Source organism: Pleuronectes platessa, chromosome 3 (genome assembly GCF_947347685.1).
Source record: "Pleuronectes platessa chromosome 3, fPlePla1.1, whole genome shotgun sequence".
Taxonomy (NCBI): Eukaryota; Metazoa; Chordata; class Actinopteri; order Pleuronectiformes; family Pleuronectidae; genus Pleuronectes; species Pleuronectes platessa.
In genome coordinates this window covers 21,482,777-21,496,273 of record NC_070628.1, presented here as the reverse complement: position 1 = coordinate 21,496,273, position 13,497 = coordinate 21,482,777, and the positions used below count along the sequence as shown (strand labels likewise).

The following is a 13,497-nucleotide window of genomic DNA, read 5'->3' as shown; positions in this document are numbered from 1 at the left end:
ACATGCACAATGCAGAAGATAATAAAGGTTTAGTGAGTCAAAATTAGGTGAAAGGGATCCATTGGCAGAAATTGAATAGTTAAAAATCCTAGTGAGGATTTTACAGTCGTCCAAACTGACAACTGAAGGCATCCACAGGTTCTCTCTCATGATGGGAGGGGAGGGTGAGATGAGGGCTATTCAGCTGCAACATGAAACTTCACCACTAGATGTCACTAAACTGTATACACTAAACCTTTAACATGCTCCTGAGCTGGTGTGGGCTAAAGTAAAAAAGTAGCTGACTGCTCTGGTTGAAGGTCACAGTTTAGCTTCCTGCTCTGATCTCTATGAAGAACATGATGATGGCCAATATGTGCAGGGGCGCGGCTTCTAGGTCCACTTTTTGATTGACAGGCTTAGAGCCCAATAGCATGGCTTGCTGGCACAGTGGGGGCGGGGCGCAGGATGACCACCGTTTCTCACTCGAGTCCAGGCTTTGGAGCAGTCCGGGTTCATTTCCGCTCGGTTCACACAGAAAACAACTCGTAACTTTTCTGCAGCGAAGGCCGCCGCCGACGCCATGTCCAACAACAATGCCAGCAACAACCTAATAATCGCCCAGAGGGCCGTGAAGCAGCTCCGGTTAGAGGCCAGTATCCGGAGGATCAAGGTACGAGCCCCTGCTCACACACAAACACGGAAGAAGAGCGAGTTCACCCGCTGCTGAGCGAGACACAGACCAACTGTGGCTGAAGTGACTCCCATGGACTCTCTGCAGTTTTAGGCTTCAACAAAGTTACACGCACACACACACACACACTTTGGTTTGTGGTTGATTAAACCGCCAGCGACCAGCGAGCGACTTTCTTCCGCGTTTCATCGGCTGTCATCGGCTGTTTGTGGGGGGGTGGGGGGGGCGGGGAGTTCGAGAGTGGCGTAAGAGTTAAACATGTTAATGTCAGTAATGTCAAAGGAAAGAAAAAGTTACACAGTGGACGTAAACCAGTCCTGCGCCAACGCAAATTGTATGCAAAACAAAACAAAGTGCCTGTTAGTCTGTGAGCGAGAAGCAGCGGTTCTGTGGTTTGACAGCAGGTCAGCGGGGGCATTACCATACCGAACATGTGTTCATGTGACACACACACACACACACACACACACACACACACACACACACACACTTGTTTGTGCAGCTATCTTTGCTAGGACTTTCCACGGACCCCTGAAATTAAGTTTTGCCCTATTTTGACCGGGTTTTCGATCCCTATGCGGTTTACTGGTGCCAGTCAGTGTCTGTACTGGGAAAAGTCCTGAAGAGCTCACACCATTAGAAAGTCGACCCAAACCTGATCGCTAACCTGTACCGTGAACAATTCATGCCTTATTCTTATCTTTACCTAACCACAAGTCACATCTTACGACTAGCCTTAAAGGGATAGTTCACCCAAAAAGGAAAATTCCCTCATTATCTACTCACCACTATGCCAATGGATGGGTGGGAGAAGTGTCTGACTCCACAAAACCCTTTTGGAGTTTTAGGGGTGAGCAGCGTTGCAGCCAAATCCTATGCAATCAAAGTAACTGCCGACTTCGTCTTAAGACATTAACGTTTTGCCTCATTGGCACAGAACTTTGGTCCTAAGAGGTGACAAAAACGATCACCGCACAGGTTTGGGCAGCCATCCTTTGTAGGCCTTTGCATTGACTTCCATTAATTGTGGACAGCCTCACCAAAACCTTATCCCTAACCATAACCATAACCAATTCATTTTTAACCTTAACCTAACCACAATTCACACCTTACCCCTGACCTTGACCTCAAAAATCCCATTTTGCCTCATCAGGCCTGAGTTTTGGTCCCCATGAGGTCTACTGGTCCTGACAAGGTCACTGTTTATGTTGGAAAAGGTCTAGAGATGTTCTTATATTATTTGTTTTTTCCTGATTGATGGATTGATGGAACATCTCTTTAAGGTCCCTGAAGGGACAACAAAATGAGTATATACAAACACACACACACACAGACACACAAACACTCACAATCACACTATCATCATATGTCTGGCTCTGCAGGTATCCCAGGCTGCTGCTGAGCTGAGAAACTTCTGTCTGCAAAATGCCTCCAAGGACCCTCTCCTGGTCGGGGTCCCCTCCAGTGATAATCCCTTCAGACCCCCTAAGTCCTGCTCCCTGTTCTGAGGTAAGCCTCCCTTGCTCCCCCACTCAGGCACTAGCTCAGGAGATAAGCTGCACAGTTAATTACAGTAGGTAGGACATTAATTACCTCCCTACATTCAGTTAAGACTAGGGCTGTAAAATTAAGCAGAATCCATGCTTCGGACCTCGGTCTTTGAGTCACAGTTCGGTCAAACTGAGGAAACTTCATTTCCAACAGTTTTAATATTAGATTTGGAATCAAACTATTCTAGAATGTCTCAGAAAATCACTTATTACTTCTACTTATAACATATTAATCATTATCTTCAAATAGATCGATTTTTCCTACCATTAACTGAAGCAAACATATGCAAATGTTTGTCACTTTTAGATTTTTAGAATTATTTGATTAGAAAAATAATTATAGATTTCTTTTCTGTAACTCAAATAATTTACTTTCTGCTATTATTCTGTTGCTTATAAAGACTATTAGTTGTCTTTATTGTGCTCTGATATGATTTGTATTCTTTGTACTTTAGTTAAAACAATTAATTTAATAATTATTCCATTAACAGAAATTAAAAGGGAAATATTTAGAAATTTGACAAATTCATAATCATGCCTGCATCCTCTTAGGTGCTTTGCTGCTCTTATCATATACTTATGAGTCTTATCACATCGTATTATAATCTTGCTCAGTGGTTTGCTCAAGTGGCTCCATGCCTTAGATAAACATTTCAAATAGAGCTCAGAACAAAGCATCACTTGTTATTCTTATAAAACACATGCTGTTGACAACTCAAAGTTTATCTTGGCACAAACTGACAGGAATACATTGATGGTTATTCTGCTACTTAGTTGTTTTTAGAATTTCTCTGTTGGTAAAATTGACATTCAAAATCACAAACAACGTGCTGTTAAAGATACTAGTACATATAGAACAATGTTTCTCTGGAACCTTTGCTTGTATTTCATGAAAAAGGTCAATTAAAATATTTCCTGGTTAGAATAATATTTTCAACATATAGGCAGTTTGCTTTGGTGTTTAGTGCATAACAAAAATATAAAGTAGATGAATGATGAAGACAGGATCACAAAGTGCAATATATACATATCAGTTAATGTAAAAAAAAGTTAAATATGTTCAAGATGTGTAAATTAGCAAGTGGTCTATAGTGTGTTTGTGTTACTGTTTAATGTCCATAAGGGGGGGGGGGGGGGGGGTCAGTGTCAGTCACCTTATATTTTTATATAGTTATAATAGTAAAACCTAATGGTATTACTGTATATTAGTCCCACTTGTCGAACTGTTGTAATAAAAATGTATTCATAGTTGTACTTCACAACTATGACATACAAGATACTTGGAAACCTTATATTTAAAAACATTGAATATGTGTTCCTAATAGAGCACCATATGGCAGTACTCCTGCTGCACACTGTACTACACACCCATCATGGGGATTAGACCTCTATGGGTGGAGCCACTCAGGTGACTATGTGAAGTCACCAAACTACATGTACCAATAAGAACTGGCATTTTGACTTCGACGTGTTTCTAATATCAACAATTGCTCCGCTCGACTGAAGCAGCTAGATGCTATCAATCAACGTTGTATTGAATTCGCTTTATTGAACTGCGTCTCAGTAGTTTTTGTTTCTGTCTCCAACAGAAGGAAGCGTGGAGGGCTTTCTTCACTTCTACGCCACGTCTCTGTAGATCCACCAGCTCCCCTTGGGATGATGCAACGCGGGAATGATGGATGGGGTGGGGGGGGGGGGGGGGGGGGGGGGGGGGGTATTGCGGGTGCACTTGTTTGCCAAAACTAATGGTATCATAACTCCCATCTGTTACATTTAAAGCAGGGCCAAACTCGACATGTTGTTATTGACACTAGCCGGACTAATTATTAAGCTGGTCTCGTTTTACCTCGTGCTTTACATGCCTGGCCTCTCTTTACTGTCTTAACATTGTCTGTCTCCAGTCAGTCAGCGAAGTGCCGTCCATGTGACTGGCTGTTGATGGTACGACTTCCTCTTGTCTTTTCTGTGTTACACTCGTAGAATTATTAATGCTAACGAATTCAACCAGGTGCTGTTAAAGAAAATAAGAGCATGTATTTTTGTGTGCACGGTGGGGTCCAATGTCCCATTCACTTGAGTGGGGAGAGTTGTCTCAGACTTTTGGACCTCACTGTCCACTGTATTTCATCAAAACATTAACTGTGCACGTGGCCAACAGACATGCTGATCACCTGTGTGCTAAAATGATTGGTGTCTTAAACTACTCATAAATTATAGTAATATATAATAGTTAAGGTGTTAGTGCTATTCTGAGGTACGACAATACGGTACAGACTTTTAATTCTTTCAGTGCAGGACATGTGATTGTTCATCTCATCCTTTTTCTGTACATATTTAACCGCATGTTAAGGTTGCTTCCCTGTTCCATGTCTTTAATTTAAGAAAAAACACATCAAGGCCTTACACTATTTGGATAGTGAAACCTGGTGGCAAATTTGATGTTTATCACTTTGTTTGTATTTGTGTTTAACGAATCATGCTGCAGAGACTCGTTGCATTAATTGATTTTGCCGCTGAAATCTTATTCCAATCAACCAAAACCTTTCACTACTGTCAGCTTTTACTTTCTTAACTTTGCTACTGTGGGCGACCTTGTAGGAATTAAATGCCTTATTTTGGACACTTTGAAAAATTGTTGTATGTGATTTGTAAATATCAATCCTTTGTGCATGTGGAAAAGAGAGAGCTTCCACTTCAGTTTATGGAAGATAACAAACCACCTCACACGAAGGATGTATAAATATCAACTTCTCTGAAAATGTCCTTCATATTCAGTAAGACAGTTAACTGCAGTTATTTTATTTGGTTAAATGCTGATGTGCGAAACCACCACAGCTTTACAGATGTTTAAGACACTGCCATGAAACATTGTTTTCTCACTATAGTAACCTGAATAATCTCATACTGAGAAAACGGCAATGGTTTTATTAAGATGTGTGGATTAGTTACAAAAAGTAACTGATAAAAGGTAAAAATGTTTGTGAACAGAGAAATTTAGTTTATTACCAAGTGATCTCAATAATTTAAAGTTGATTGCTCTTATAATTAACTGGGCCATGTCTTTCCATTCATCATTCACAAAACCCAATCCACATTTATCGTTTACAACATTCTATTTTTGTTTCTTCTGCCCAAACTGTCAATTTGTAATGGAACGATTATCTACAAGGTTTCTGAAAGGATGAATTGACTTCTGGCTTCTGTCTCTGGATTCACATGCATAACGAATGTAGGAACAGTTCATTATCCGCGCAATACACTTTAAAATAAAATAAGTTTATCAAATCAAAAGAAAATATCTCACTCCATTTTTCAGGTTTCATCACCTCCACTTTTATTAATGTTTGTTACTTCATGTATTCCGACACATTATATAGACATGTATAAAAACTCAGCAGTACATAATCATAAAAATCAAATGATTATGTACTGCTGAGTTTCAATATTTTGTGACATCGACACGTTCGGCAGTACAATGTGACATCATAATTGGACTTTGCTCTGTAAAACATAAACAGGAATATGAATGGAATATTCTATTAACAACTCATGTAAACACCACAATTAAATGAATGTCTTATTCAGTATAAAGTCAGTAGTTTCCTATATAAACATTCATTATGAATCACCATGTGCCAACTTACGGTTGTTATTCATGGGCCAAAAGTTCCTGATGGATTTCCAAAACTGATGAATTGATATTGATTTGTGACAAAACAAAACTAGAGGTTTTCAAGCTTTATAGAGGATGTAAAACTAAAACAGCTTTAGACCCAGGTCCTGGTGTGTCTCTGAGATGTTACATCCACTCCTCCATCATTATTTTGTAACTTTAAATGAAATTTTTTTACAAGAAAATCCAAGAACATAGATAATAAGACCGCAATGAGAGACTAGGTAAAACATATATAGTTGATAATAATTACAAATAAATAAAGTCCAAGATTGAATATAAATACAAGCTGTAGGCTTTTTACAGAATGAGAGAGAATTTTTATTTTTTTAGCCAACCACACCTTCAGAAACCACCTTTTATAAGAGTGGTAGTTAATAATCAAAACCTGAGCACAAGTAAATGTTCAATGGGAAGTTATGCGACTGAGTGATTTTAAATCCTGAAGCTTCCTCTTCAAGCCTATTGTCAGTGGTGATTAGTGGAAGTGTCATCACCTGGAAGTAAAAGAGGAAGCCTCTGTGTGAGGAAGTTCAGGTGAGGAACCAGAAACACACACGTGGACTGATCAATTGTTACTATACAGTAAGTTTGTCATTTAAACTATTCAAACAACATACAAGCACAAACTTGTGTTGATTATCTTGTGGTGAACACCAGCTCGTGTTGCGTGACTGTAAACTGTCCCTTTGCTAATAATATGTGAAAATGGCTTCCAGATGACTTCCAGGTTTGTTCAGAGGAGCGTCAAAGGACATCCGGAGTATTCAAGTAACTGCTGACACTCGGCACAGTGCATACCTCACTCACTTAAATTCACGAGGATTTTCATGTGGATCTGCACGAAATTACACGCATACATAAATATCAGTCCCCTTAACATGTCTGATCTTTTATTTTTCAAAACCCATGAATTATTCTCTGAGAAATCGACCAAAATGTTTAGAAAAATGTTAAAGAAAGTGTGGGGTGGGGGGGAAACTTCTGGATCCGCCCACTTATTCAGATCTGCACGGAAATTGACTTTATTCATACTTTGATATTAGCCACCTCCTCTTCCTATTCCCCCTTTCAACAGCATATTTTTCTTACTGCTCGGTCTACCACAGACTCCTTTCTGCTCAGAGATCCCAGTCCCAACCCTCTGAATGAGCTCTGTCACAGCGCCCCCTGGCGGACTGACAGGGAGGAGAACGGGGAGCAGGGAGACGCACTCGGAGTGAGTGAATGAGGTAGATCAGTGCTGCTGTTTTCAAGGGAGGAAAAAACACACTCCTATAAATATCTTTTATAGGAGCAGCTGCAGGAGATGGACGAGCATGTGGCCAGGCTCCAGGACATGCTGAGGTGTGAGCGCACCAAGGTAATATAAGAATATATTAATATACACACACACACACACACACACACACACACACACACACACACACACACACACACACACACACACATACAAACTCACTCATCTTTTTTGCTCAACAGTGCACTCATCTGCAGCTGCGTTGTAACCAACTGGAGGCCGAGCTGAGGCGGCGGGAGCAGCAAAGCATCCGGCTGAAGGAGCGACTGTCACAGCAGCTCAGTGTCAGACACAAGGAGAAAGGATCCTGTGAGACCCAATCACACACAGAATAATACACAACCAGATGTATGTTGTATATCAAACTGTGACTACAATCACACAATTGACCATCCTGCATTTTTCTATGCAGCCATAGAGGTGTTAAATTTCCCCCCTGGAGGCCGCAGCAGAAGAGAACAGCCAATCAAATCCTTTGTGTCTACTGCAAAGTAAGTTGTCTGCACTTGTCCTGCCACATCTGATCTTCGCCTCCCTTTCTCCACCTCCTCCTCCTCATCACTTGCTCTCTGCACCCTGAAGACGGGAAGAGGCAGCACTGCGTCTGATGCTGGAGCGCAGAGAGGCAGAGCTCAGAGAGGCGATGAAGCTGCGCCACAGCCTCACCACATTGCTTCATGCTCTCAGGGTCAACATGGAGCAGGTAGGGAACAACCGTGGCTAGTGATGGTTTAACACAATGTGAATTCATCAGAGAAGAAGGCTTTTAAAAAGGGCACTTATTAATAATCCGACCACTGTCTATTTAGTGTCTGTCCAGGGATTTCAGTTATATCTCACAAGTTGTCATTTAGCTACGGATGTGTAAATATCCTTTTTTTCTGACCAATTCAGGACTTTTTGGCCCTACGTTTGGGAAATACAATTAATTCTTGAACTTGGATGAAGCACTTGATGAAATCCAAAAACGAGGTTGTGCTCCAAAGTTCAAATATTCATTCATTGAGCCTCCATGAACGAGAAGTCTGTTCTGTAAAGGGCTGGGAAAAATTGAAATTTCAACTTGCAATTCCAGGACAACTGAGCAGGCATCTGCTGAGGAATATCATGAAGGGATCAAAAGCTCTTACACAGCCACTGAAAAAACACTTTATTATTGAGTCAAGTAGGGTTTCCCGGAGAGCTATAATATATCAGTGTAACCTTTCAAAGACCCTGTCAGACTCCGAAGACGTTGAGGACGAGGTCCAACATGACGACAAAATATTGTACGAAGCTGAGGTGGTGCTTGGTGACCATGTGACAGGAGGTGTGGTTCAGAGTTGGAGGAAGGTGCAGAGGAGACTGGGCGACGTCCAGTATGAAGGTAAACACTGGCTTCACAAAAAAAGATTTGTGATCCCACTACATGTTATACCTTTTTATGAGGAATTCTTTTTAACAGACCAATGATTGAGAAACTTGTCCATCTGTGGTCATTGTTGAGAATAGGTCACACTGGAGATGTTACTGACCAGGACAAGCTCTTGGCTCAACTAGGAACTGAACTGAGAGAGAGTCAACAGCTTGTCAGATTACAACAGCAAATGCTACAGGTATAATGCTCCATTCACACACACACACACACACACACACACACACACACTAACACACACCTACTCATATGAACGTTTGCTTGTAACACACTCCTTCCTTCCTGTCTGTAGGGTGACCTCGCCTCACCTGTCCCCTCTGAACTGGCCGATTCCTACTTTTTGGAAGAGTGGGAGCGTCTCCAGCTGCGGTGGGCCGAGCTCCATCATCAGAGGAGGACTTTTGAAAGAGAGAGGCAGTCCTTCACCGACGCCGCAATCCGACTGAGCCACGAGGTGAGAGGAATCTGAACCAGAGGCTGCTGTTGTATGACTGCTCGGATCACTTTGTCTCACGTTGGAGGCCCTTGAAGTAAATTAAGTGGTGTGTTTGATTTTATTTCATTGTCTACAGCGTCGTGATTTTGAGCAACAGAAGGCCTCTCTCGTCAAGCAGCAGTATTTGTGCGACTCATCTCTGTGTAGTAAAGGAGCACCAAGCAGCAAGAGAAGAGATGGCACTGCTCTAAGTAAGTATGCACATAATAAAAGGGTGGAAAGGAAAGAGGCTGATGTTTAAATGTGGCAATGTTTTTAAATCTAAACAAATCATTTTTTTATTTGACTCTAGATTTCTCAGGTTTGGGGCCCACCAGCATATCTGGCTGTCTTCCCATCACTCCATCATCCGTAGGCTCTGGGTCAGCTGCTCTCTCTGTGTTATATCAGGGAAGGGTCACAGTTCAAACTCCCAGCACTCCTGAGCTCTACGAGGCCCTCAATCTATCATACAACTGCAGGTCAGTCAAGACTCCATCTTGTAGCAGGTGTTTGAGGAGCCAATCTCCATCATAAGGTATTCAAATACAAATCCTTAATGCAAGCGTTATGTAACAAGGTCGTTTAATTTGGTGCTGCCAACAGTATTATAGGCCAAATGTAAATTATTACATATATATATATAAAAAAATATTTTGTCTGGTTTCCTGTGCAGGCTCTCTCAACATTGTAAGTCAGTTCAAAGAGTACTCTCTATGTGGCACTGATGCATCATTAACAGCTTCTATATATTCTTAGCTTTTTTTTATATAATATATACGTGTACACTACTAGAGAAGACATTATATGAAATAGTCACATTTGCATGGTCTTGTTTGACACATAGACTAAGATGGAGATGACTTGACTGCTCTTGATTGACTGAGGCATAGATTATAAAACCTGCCTCCTCATTGTTAGTGGATGGGACATGGACCAAACTAAAACGTCCAAGTTACACGTCCAATACATTTGTCGGTTAGAGTGTTTATTTTTCCGGTAAGTTTGATTTCAATAAGTTATTTGATGCCATTTAAAAACACGGTGAAATGTCATGATCGACTGCTGAGACGGACTCCTGACTGGATGAGCGAGTGTATCGGCAGAACCTTGCTAGCTCCACTCTACAGTGACCACTGCAGACTCCAAACGCACTAGACGGCTTCAATTCTGGATAGGTGGAGCAGGTGGAGACGCGTCGTCCATCTTTATATCTTGTACAGTCTAGGGTTTGACAAACTCAAACTAATGTTTGACTGTTCACTCATGGGACAGTTTTCAATATGAACGCCATAGAATTCCACACTGTTCAGGTTTTATTTTTGGTTCCATTTGCACCTGAGTGAAATGTTCTGTCTGGCCAGCTTTTGGTTATATCTTCTTACTTCAATCTCGAACTCCTCTTCTCCTTCAGATCAATCGAGGTTGATCCCCAATCAGAGACATGGGACTGTGGCACAGAGAAGATGGTGGATGCACCACAGGCTTCACACTTGGACTGGTCATTTTAATACATTTTGTCACTACAGGTGATTGTCATTTAAAAAGTATGTTGTACCTGATTTTGCATTTTTAAAATAACCAATAAATTCTGAATATAGCTATTCCTTTATTTTTCATTTTGACAGAGCACTGTGAACAGAGGATACAGTGTCCGCCTGTCACGGCTGCAGATTCTGTTCCAATCCAACACTCTTCTGCAGGTCTTCCCCCAATCAGTCTCCTTGTTTCACACTTGTCTTTCCTTTCGAAGGCAAAACATCTGATTTTGTCTGTTTTATAGTGCCAGAACAATGCGCTATCTTACAGTAGCTGTTTATGCCTGGTCATGCATCTATCATCTAAAATGGTTCCTAAACAACATAATACAATAGTTTTGTATGTCATTATTATAGCATGATATTGATTGACTGTATTTGTTTATGGAAACCAATATCCTGTATCCAGATTAGTTTGAATAAGACACCGCCATGTAAACATCATTTTCTGATTCGTATTACTTTATATTCTGAATAAGCAATACAATGTAATCAAGAGATGAGGACTGAACCTGGCCGATTGGAAAACGATGTCCTCTTGTCCTGTGTTAATGCTCAGGAGCTACTTCAGAATTACTCCTTGTCGTTAGTGAGACCTCCTCGAACAGTTCTACAAGGCCCTGTCGATTTTAACTGTTTCTGTGTTGGACATTGTGGGCTGAGCTTTTTACAGTCTATGGTGCAGAGTGAGGTTAGAAAACTGTGATCATCCTACCTGGTTTAGCTGCAGTGAAGTTTTCTATAGTCAATGTTTTTTCATGAAATGAAAATTAAGTTTAAGTTTTAATACAATATTGAATACTTTGCATGCTATTTCAGGTCTGTTTAGTAATTGACACAATCTTCAGACCTAAGTTCACACTTTTTCAGTTTAAAAGATCTGTAATTATGAATATTATACAGCATTGCAGCAATAAAACGATGTGCTTTTACTTTGAATAGCTAAACAGAAAAAGATTCGGTGTATGTTGTTTCATGACGGATGTTGCACACACCACGGGTCTGTCTCAGTCAAATATGGGGAAAACATTTTCAAAATAATTAAGCGCAGATTTTGACCCACGGTTTGACAGTTAGGGACCACTGCAGATGATTGTCCAAGGACGTCAAGGAGGAAATGATGAACCTGTCCACAGACAGAATACTGCCCTGCCCCCACTGACTGCTACAGAACCCTGTTTGTCTCTTTATTCAAACTGTATTATTATTGAACATATCATTTCATGTCTAAATCTCACCAAAATCAGCACTGCACTTTCTTCAGGCAATTTACAACACACATGCCAAGTGTGCAGCCGATTAACTGAACAGTTCTCTACATACACATTCCACATGCATACAGACTGAAAGACAGACGTCGTGTAGTTGGTAGAATTTTTACGTCTTTATCATATTATAACGTCATTTAGAAGTTTTTACAGCATTTTGAAAAATCGACGACATGTGCAGCAGGTACCAACATAGTAATGACGTCCTCAGACGACTATGCTCTGTCACGTGCTGATGTAAAAATCCTATACACATCTTAATCAAAGTAATGTCTATATCTGAATCAGGTGAGTGGTCCAAAATTTGTTGTCCATGTCTACATTTAGATTTATAGGTTGAACACCTTGCTTTATCTTCTTAAACCCAACATTTAAGTGAGATCTAAATATTAGAAACATTTATTCCTAAATAAAAACTGAACATTTTGGAGGGACCGCGCCGCTTGTGACTGAGCACGTGGAGGCGGCATGGGCGACAAACACCTCTGAACCACTGGAGGAGACCGAGTGGTCGATTGGCTGTCCACGTCTGGCGCATGCGCTCCTGTGATTGGCTGATGGTACTTTGAAGGAGCGTGCCAGCCCTTGTGCTCAATTACCAATCAAAACGTTTTTACGCTCGAACTGGCGCCGCGTGTCTGTCTCTTTACGTTACTACAAAGTCAACAACTCGAGCGCGTCCCTGTGAGGCAGTCTGCCGGACAACCACCGACCAGGAGCGAGTATGAATGGTGTGGTTTGGAGCCTTTTTCAGCACCTGCCGCGCTTCATGGAGTCTGACAGCCGAGGTTTCCAGCCCTGGAGAGACTACATGGGCCTGTCGGAGACCGTCAGAGACATCCTGGCACTGAACAGCGCGGCTCAGTCGTCCCTCTCAGCCCCCAGAGCCTCGCTCCCGGAGCCCGTGGATCGCCGCAGGGCTCTGGTGTCCATGCGCCTTAACGCGATGTGCCACAGTAACTTTGAGGCGGATTGCGCGCAGGGTCTCCGCGGTGAGTCTCCGCGTCCAGACTCCTCGGCTCATCGGAGTCTAACTGATGTGTTGCGTGAGCCAAACCCCGCGCGTGTTGACGCACCAGATGTGGAGGATCCCAAACAAGTGGCAAAACCTCACAGGGGGACAAAAGACCGTAAGAGAACGACTCGCCCTAGGACACCCGAGCTCCCGGCGGCTCTTCCACCTCCTCATCTTCCTCCTCCTCCCGAGCGCATGTTCTGCAGCTTCTGCAAACACAATGGAGAGTCCGACGTGGTGTATGGATCCCACTGGCTGAAGAACCTGGCCGGGGACGTTATGTGTCCCTACCTGCGGCAGTACGTGTGTCCTCTCTGCGGAGCCACGGGGGCCAAAGCTCACACCAAGCGCTTCTGTCCCCGGGTGGACAGCGCGTACAGCTCCGTGTACACCAAGTCCAGACGCTGAAGCCAGCAGGTGGCAGGTATAGCAACAGCCAGCCACTGCACAGAGACCACAGTCCTTTTTGCTTTTTATGTGTGATGTATATTTGTATAGCACTAGTCTTGGCTTTTTGCTTTTGTGTGTTTTTAGGCTTTGGTTTTTATTTGCATGCTTTGACACTGAGGCCTTCTGTGACGCCGGCTGGTC

At 42.2% G+C, this 13,497-nt stretch overlaps 3 protein-coding genes across 3 annotated transcripts; all 3 read left to right on the top strand.

The window, feature by feature from the left end:
- Nucleotides 1–444: 444 nt before the first annotated feature.
- Nucleotides 445–3,924, top strand: si:ch211-286b5.5 (uncharacterized protein LOC100003596 homolog). Its single transcript, XM_053418712.1, has 3 exons — nucleotides 445–652; nucleotides 2,056–2,182; nucleotides 3,813–3,924. Exons 1-2 carry the CDS (start codon nucleotides 563–565, stop codon nucleotides 2,179–2,181), a joined length of 216 nt encoding a protein of 71 aa, XP_053274687.1. The 5' UTR covers nucleotides 445–562; the 3' UTR covers nucleotide 2,182; nucleotides 3,813–3,924.
- Nucleotides 3,925–6,615: 2,691 nt separating this feature from the next.
- Nucleotides 6,616–11,520, top strand: si:ch211-286b5.4 (afadin- and alpha-actinin-binding protein). The gene is made up of 13 exons (XM_053418165.1): nucleotides 6,616–6,667; nucleotides 6,856–7,115; nucleotides 7,191–7,259; nucleotides 7,379–7,505; nucleotides 7,609–7,687; nucleotides 7,779–7,899; nucleotides 8,409–8,562; nucleotides 8,688–8,791; nucleotides 8,903–9,064; nucleotides 9,183–9,297; nucleotides 9,399–9,567; nucleotides 10,500–10,614; nucleotides 10,714–11,520. The coding sequence occupies exons 1-12, from the start codon at nucleotides 6,616–6,618 to the stop codon at nucleotides 10,594–10,596; spliced, it is 1,509 nt and encodes a 502-aa protein (XP_053274140.1). The 3' UTR covers nucleotides 10,597–10,614; nucleotides 10,714–11,520.
- A 1,095-nt stretch (nucleotides 11,521–12,615) lies between these two features.
- On the top strand, nucleotides 12,616–13,314 carry nanos3 (nanos homolog 3). The gene has a single exon (XM_053419292.1). It carries the CDS (start codon nucleotides 12,616–12,618, stop codon nucleotides 13,312–13,314), a length of 699 nt encoding a protein of 232 aa, XP_053275267.1.
- The last annotated feature ends 183 nt before the right edge of the window (nucleotides 13,315–13,497 follow it).

Excerpts from the sequence above, each read along its gene's own strand:
- si:ch211-286b5.5 (XM_053418712.1), top strand. The coding sequence starts at position 563 with ATGTCCAACAACAATGCCAGCAACAACCTAATAATCGCCCAGAGGGCC. Across the intron at positions 653-2,055 it reads CCAGTATCCGGAGGATCAAG|GTATCCCAGGCTGCTGCTGA; the intron begins GTACGAGCCCCT and ends CTGGCTCTGCAG.
- si:ch211-286b5.4 (XM_053418165.1), top strand. The coding sequence starts at position 6,616 with ATGACTTCCAGGTTTGTTCAGAGGAGCGTCAAAGGACATCCGGAGTAT. Across the intron at positions 7,688-7,778 it reads TCCTTTGTGTCTACTGCAAA|ACGGGAAGAGGCAGCACTGC; the intron begins GTAAGTTGTCTG and ends TGCACCCTGAAG. Across the intron at positions 9,298-9,398 it reads AAGAGATGGCACTGCTCTAA|ATTTCTCAGGTTTGGGGCCC; the intron begins GTAAGTATGCAC and ends ATTTGACTCTAG.
- nanos3 (XM_053419292.1), top strand. The coding sequence starts at position 12,616 with ATGAATGGTGTGGTTTGGAGCCTTTTTCAGCACCTGCCGCGCTTCATG.